This window comes from Octodon degus, unplaced genomic scaffold (genome assembly GCF_000260255.1).
Source record: "Octodon degus isolate 3935 unplaced genomic scaffold, OctDeg1.0 scaffold00038, whole genome shotgun sequence".
Lineage (NCBI taxonomy): Eukaryota > Metazoa > Chordata > Mammalia > Rodentia > Octodontidae > Octodon > Octodon degus.
In genome coordinates this window covers 1,782,890-1,790,321 of record NW_004524614.1, presented here as the reverse complement: position 1 = coordinate 1,790,321, position 7,432 = coordinate 1,782,890, and the positions used below count along the sequence as shown (strand labels likewise).

At 36.5% G+C, this 7,432-nt stretch overlaps 1 protein-coding gene across 2 annotated transcripts in view; it reads left to right on the top strand.

Moving 5' to 3' along the window:
- Mtmr6 (myotubularin related protein 6) overlaps positions 1–7,432 on the top strand; it is a 63,361-nt gene that overhangs the window by 26,607 nt on the left and 29,322 nt on the right. For both annotated transcript variants that reach the window (XM_023715081.1, XM_004631036.2), the window contains exon 6: positions 5,354–5,488. In XM_023715081.1, coding sequence (XP_023570849.1) covers positions 5,354–5,488 — 135 coding nt within the window. The remainder of the gene's footprint in view (positions 1–5,353; positions 5,489–7,432) is intronic.

Genomic DNA, 7,432 nt, shown 5'->3' with positions numbered 1-7,432 from the left:
CAGGGACCGCGGTTCAATGCCCCAGCACCACATGCCAGCCAGCCCCACCCCCTGGTGGACTGAGCTGGCCACACACACACACACACACAAATTAATTAATTAACTTTTAAAAAAGAACTTTAAAAAAATTATGTCCCAAAAGACCAATAAAACAGTGAGTAAAATGAATACACACTCCACAGGAGTTGTACAAATGGGCGATAAATACATGAAAAAGTGTTCAGCATCTCTTCCAATGTATACCAGTCAGGGTTTACTAGAAAAACAGATCTAACACAAGATATACAAATGTATAAGAAATTATAAGATTGGTGTATGTCAGCCACAGAGTTGGATGAGGAAGTGTACAGAGGGTGTCCGCATCCTGGAGGCTGACAGGTTCCATCCAAGGTCTAGAGCTCACCTCACTGTTTCACGCATGTCTGTGTCAGGAGGCTTAGGAGTCTGCTATGAAGGCTGATGAGTTTACACTGGAAGGCTGAAGGATCCAAGGCAGAAGCCAAAGACTGTGCTAGAGGCCAGAAGATGCCATGCAAGCTGAAGGTGAAGACTGAGCTCCTCTGAAAAACAAAAGCTTATCTATCCTTCCTCATCTCCAAGGATAAGCTACCCTAGGATAGGTTCTCTATACCTTAGAGGGCAGATAGCTGCCCTAGGGTAGGTCCTCTACACCCTAGAGTGTAGCATTGCTGAGCCAATTTAGTTAACCTTTAAATTTCTCATATTGACACCATGACAGCAGGAGAGAAATGCAAATGAAAAGAACACAGAGGTTTACCTTGCTCCAGAAAGAATGGCTGTTATGAAGAAATGAAATAGTAACTACTGATGAGGCCACAGGGAAAAGGAGCACTTCTACATTATTCTTGGGAATGTAAACTGTAGAACCACTATGGAATTCATGGAGATTCCTCAGACAAATAGAAATACAAATTCCATTCGACCCAGCCATTCCCTGGTATCTTTCAAGAGAGATCAAGATATATTACAGTGACACATGTATGCCTATGTTTTTAGCAGCACAGCTCTTAATAGCTAAATCTTGGAAGCTGCCTATAAACCTATCAACAAATGAATAGATAAAGAAAATGTTTATATACATAAAGATGAACTTGAGTCACTGTAAGAAAATAGGTATATCTTCAGACCATAATTTTAAGTGAAATGAAATCATATATACAAGCTTTGATAAAAGTTTCTCTTATGTAGGAATTCCAAGGCATAAATACTGTAAATAAAAAACAGAACAAATCATAGATCATAGCCGGTTGGGTAATAGGTCTTTGCAAATGGAAAGGGACCACAAGATTGACGGAGGGAGGGGATGGGGTTAGGGTAAATAATTGAAGTGAGATTTGTTGTGTATGTGTGCCAAGTCCCCACAAGGAATGCAACTGTTGTGTAATCATTTACCAATAAAAATTAAAATTTAGAATAAAAAAGAATTTAAAAAACCCTTTTGTTAATTGACAATTGAGTTTCCTAGTATTAACCTCCATTTTTGTTTTTTCACCCATGCTTTCCATTTCTTTGTTTTTTGGAAGGTCTTTATCTCCAATCTACCTCTTGAATTCTATTTTTGTGACAATATTTTTAATATTCAAGAGCCTTTTCCTATTTTTTTAATGTTTTAATCTGTTTTCTGTTGTTGGATGGGGTATCTTAGTTCTCTTGAGGATAAGAATTTTTTATAAGAAGTCTTATACTTCCCACATAACTTATTTTTCCCCAGTTTCTTTTTTCTTTCTTTCATTTAGAGGGCCCATCATGTTTGAGCTCTTTAGAAGTTTGTATATATGCAATGTCTTTGCTTTCTATTATGTAAGATGATTTCTGTGTTAGCTTTCTGTTGCTGTGACTAAATAGCTGAGAATAGGGCTGGCAAGATAGCTCAGTGGACTAAGCCCCTGTTTAGGCAAGCACAGGGACCAGAGTTTGATCCCCGGCACTACTTGCAGCACCAGCCCTGCACCTGGGCCCACTGAGCCAGCCACTAGGACTGAGCATGGTGGTACATGCCTGTAATTCCAGTGCTGGGGAGGCTGAAAATAGGAAGATCATTTCAAATCTGAGCTGGTAGTGAGACCCTGTACCGAATACATAATTAATAAATATCTGAGAATATTAACTTAAAAAAGTTATTTTGACTCATGATTTCAGAGGTTTCAGTCCATGGTTAGCTGGCTGCATTACTTGTAGGCCTGTGGCAAGGCAGAGCCATTATGGCAGCAGAAAGGTCTTATCTCATGGCAGCTGGCAAGCAGAATTAGGGGAGGGGGGTCAGAGCAAAATGTGCCGTCTCAGGGCATGCTGCAGTGACCTTCCTTCACTGTGACTCCTTCCTGAAGTTTCAAGCACCTTCCAGTGATACCATCTAATGTTGAATCCATCAGTGGATTAATGTGCTGATGAGGTTACGGCTCTCAAGATCCAATCATTTTTACCTCTGAGCACTGCTGTGTAAGGAACCAAGCCTTCACCACACGTGTTTGGGGTACCTTCCAGATCCAAACTGTAATAGTTTCCTTAAAGGAAAAAATCTTGTGATTTTTTTTTTTTTTTTTTTTGCCAATGTGTTTATAGTAAGACTGGCTATAATCCAAGCACAGTTAAGAGAGATGGTTGAAACTCTTCTTTTGTTATGTAAACTGTATTTAATCCTGGGGATTTTCTTTGGGGGGGGGTTGGTATGCAGGGCGTGTGGCTTCATTCTTTTCTTCATTCTTTTATAGCTATATGAACTGTCCAAAGTCTTTGAGTTACTCTTCTTCATAGAATAAGCTCTGTCTTCAGAGTAAGAGAACATCTGGAAACCTTAACTATTGCATTTTTCCAGAAATAAGACCAGGTCTTAATATTTTTGCTGCATTAAGAAATGCATTAGAGCTTATTTTCTGGGAATGTCCTGTTCATGTAGAACAGTTCACACTTATATACAAAAATCTACATTTATTCAAATATGCTCATGCTATCTTATACTGTCATAACTGTCAAACCCCAAATTCCAGCCTGAATGTCTTGTGACTCCCTTACCCAACCTCTCATGTCTGGCAGTGGAGCTGTCCTTACCCAAGTGCCCTTTGTCCATGTGGCCATTCAAGTGCACTGGCAGTGCAGCAGCTGTGAGTTCAACCCATGAGCTCTTCACCAAAGTCACGACCTCTTGTAGGCCAGCTTCACAGAGTTTCCATTAAAAGTGTTCATTGAAGACTCACAAGACAGGAATGGCGACAGCGGTGACACAAAAGTGAAGAATTGCAGGCACCAGATTTCAGAAATAGTTGCTTTCATACGAGTATGTTAAATATTCCTGCTACTACACACAGTGTATTGAATTATGAAGATTCAAGTGAGACCTATTCACTGTCGAGTGGGCATATTATTTGGGCATTGCATCTGTACTCTGGTCATTCAGCAATAAATCTCCAGGTCATTTGTTTACATAGGTGTTTGTCATGCAGAGACCCTGCTTGAATATTTCCAAATAATTATAATTTGTTGTTAAGTATTAATGTTTAATATTTATATTTAATAAATTAAATATTGTTATATATTAATATCACTTTATAATTCAATATGTCCATTATGTGTTACAGTGACTAAGCCTCTTAATCGGGGCTTATTTGGGGGGTAGAGGGCTTAATGAGCACCCTGAAAGATCTGCAGGGCTTATTTTCTACTTAGTTCTTATTTTGGTAGTCCTTATGTAGGCATTTACTCCTCAGAGTAAATGCTCCTCAGAGTATCTTTCAGAGATATGGACTCTTGAGCCGCCCTTCCATTTTCTGTTCAAAATATCTTCTTATTGACTTAAGGAAGTTGGAAGCTTTTTTTTTTCCCTTGTACATCAGTTATCACTGGACAATCTGTTATTATCTCCGTAAGTTTTGTTGACATTTGGACTGTCCCCTTTTCCATTCTTTTTGTCCTTTTGGCTTTATGCATCTTAAATGTGTTTGTGAGAATTTTTCATTGGAATTTGAAGCATGAAGCAGAGAAACAAAAGATGTTTAAACAGAAGTTTCTAATCTGCTTTTCATAATTAAGTCATATAAGGAAGCTATCTCATTATGGCCTCTGTATACATTGTTGATTATAAAGCTGGACAGAAAATTGATATTCACTGACATACCTACAGAAATAGGAAAGTAAGTGTGAAAAGAATTTAATACAACAATCATTTCTGCCATTTTAAATTTTTGTGGTTTTATATTGTGTGAATTTAAAAATCTAAAATGTTTATTTGTATTTACATTTTTTTCCTTAATAAAATTATATTTGGAGTGTTTAGGAGAATGTTAAGTTGGATGTGGAATGGATGAGATTTTTAAAAAAGTATGTCTAAGTCTTTTAAGTCATTTTTAGGACTTTAAGCATTTTAAATACCAAATTTAGCTATTAGCTACTTACAGATATTCTTGACCTCTTAGAGTGACTGTATTTTAATCCAATTTTGAATTGAAGCTTATTTTTTTCACATTTTAAGTTTCATTTTATTTATGTATCTATTTATTTACTTATGTATTTATTTTGTGGCAGGCACAGCCCACCCTGGTAGTGGGGCTGGTGCAGCATGTGGTGCTGGGGATTGAACCATGGTCCCTGTGCTTGCCTAAGCAGACGCTTTAAACCACTGAGCTATCTTGCTGGCCCCAAGTCTCATTTTATATAAAGTTTGCTGATTTCTAATTAGAAATCTGAAAGCCTTTGGAAAGTAAAAGTTCAAGTATTACTATTGTACAAAGTCGTGTTCTGCATGTATTAACTGTTTTTGATTGAATTGAGTTCAGAGTATCCCATAATCCGAGTAGAGCACAAGATGTAAGTAACAATGTAGGTTAACTGAGAGAATCGACCAAGTGCTGCTTCCTAAAAATCTGAATGTTTCTTCTTTGAGGAGGGACAGGTAATACTAGGGATTGAGCCAGAGACTGCGCTGGGCTACATCAACACCTCTCACCCCTGTCTTTTTAAAATTTGAGACAGGGCATTAAGTTGCCTAGAATGAGCTCAAGCTTGTGATCCTCCTGCTTTAGCCCAAAGTGCTAGGATTACCAGGATTAACCACCATACCCAGCTCTTAAGGTTTAGATTTTGGTTTTTGGATTTTTTTCTCATCAAACTAGTTGAGGAGACATTTAGTTTTCTTGAATATTGGGAAAACTTAGGGAATAACAGGATATTGAAATAGTATTTAATTCAAATAGGACTTCAAAGTTAATGCCTTCTTATTGTCTTCCTAACTTTTAAAAAGATTGCATGTTTGATTTTATCACTTTTGAGTTATTCCTTTTAAGTGTTTTTGAGAAGTATTTTTTGTAATCTAATCTATTTTCTCTATTTTTAAAATAAGGCTGCCATTTGTCGATGTAGTCAGCCACTGTCAGGATTCAGTGCCAGGTGCCTGGAGGATGAGAATTTGCTTCAAGCCATTAGTAAAGCCAATCCAGCCAATTGCTATGTGTATGTTGTGGACACCAGGCCCAAAGTAGGTATCTTAAGTACTTTGTGTTCTGTTACATTTAGTAAGTTTTCTCATGTTTAAAATATCTGAATTCTGGTTTTAAATTAATCATGGCTAGAGCTGGGGAGATGGCTGAGTAGAATAAGTGCTTGCCTGGCAAGTATAAGAACCTGAGTTCAATCCCCGGTTCTGCAAAAAAATAAAAAAAATTTTAAAAAATCATGGCTAATCTTACAAAGAGAATATTTTTTAAGGTATACTAACTTAGAAGACCAGTCTCTGACCCAGCTGGTAGTTTATGTCTTTTGATATACAGTAGTACCTTGATCATAAACATAATTCTTTGCACAATTCTAATTGCAAACTGAGTTGGGCATGAACTGTATCAAATTCATTGGTTAGTTTTAGTGTTGATCTTATGTGGAAATTTGATTCTGTTTGCAACCAGAATCTCAGAAAGAATTAAGTTCATGAGCCAAGATACCACTTTATTAGAAAAGCTGCTGGAATTCTTAATGGTATATTAAAAGTCATATTATTGTGAAGAAATACCTAATAATGTGTGTGTTGTGAATAGAAATTCTTACTATTTTTTCTTACTATTTGTAAAATTTTTAATTTGACCACTTTGCGTTAAATGATGTTAATTTGAAATATTTAGAGAGGACAAACAATGCTGTAAATTAGAAAACTCAAACTAGAGAATTAAAGTGAGCAGGAAATTACTGTTTTTAGACTATTTAAGGTCTAAAGTATAATTTTCATCAAGACAAGAATCAGAACCCTGTTTTCTTTTTATGAGCAAAGTTAGTTCATATAGGACCCTAAAGTTAAGGTAGTTAAAATAGTCAATGGTAATAGCTAACTTTACTTTTAATTTTTATTGTAGCATCGCATGCAGAGCTGGTGGGCTACACAAAAGGACATTGGCAGAATTATAGTGAGGATTTCTTCAAAAATCTGGAATGATGAGAAAATAAGAGAAAGCGATGAGAAAAAGCGAGTGAGCAATACAGACCACAGCAATTTTAGGCAGCTTTGCGGAGGGAATGGTCACTGCTTTAGCTTCATTGTTATCATTACCCAACCTCCAGAGATAATGGAGACCACAGTAGATTAATTTGAGTAATTAGGAAGTATTAAAAATAATACTTTTTGTTAAAAAAAGACTTCAAAATTAAGAGTGTATAGTGGCTTCTATTTCTTGTATAATCTGACTGATTAATTGGTTAGAACTTTTTTTAAGTCTTACTAGAAATAAAACACAATTATAATATGAGACTTTTTGAAGGTGAGATCTGATTTGTGTCTCAAGGCCCAATATCTTTTATTTATACAGTTGTCCTTTGTTTGTTTATTTACTTATTTTTGGTACTGGAAATTGAACTCAGGACCTCATGCTTTCCAGGCAGACCTGAGCTATATCCATGGCCCTGATACAGTTGTCTTCTAACAAAAAAAAAAAAAACACATCCTTATTTGGTTGCTTGTCTAGTTAAACTTAAAAATCAAGTAATAATAATGGGAAAACCTTTTTGATGTCTAGCCTTTAACCTTACTTTAACCTCATAAGTGTTGAGTAACCAGTGAAATAGTAGATACAATTTAACTGTTCTTGTTACCAATCTGTGCTCAGTCCACTGAATCATGTTACTTTTTCTTCCAGTTTACATGCCCTCTCATCCAGAATCATTCAAAGGAATACCTAGTAATTTGTAGTAACATGTAGTAACATGCTCTCTGAGGTCCTAGTGTGAGAGGAGTAAGCATGTCAAGTCCTAAATTAATCTCTGCTAACATTTGATCTAATATCCCAGGAGGATAGGCCCATGGGCATTCTGCTTTTTCCTTATAGACCAGTTGATTTAGGACCCAGTGCTTGAAGATAGATAGCAGGATATACACTGTTAAATGATTTGTGGACCTTGAGTTATCTGTCCTCAGTTGGAGGACTTCAGGTACTTGGAA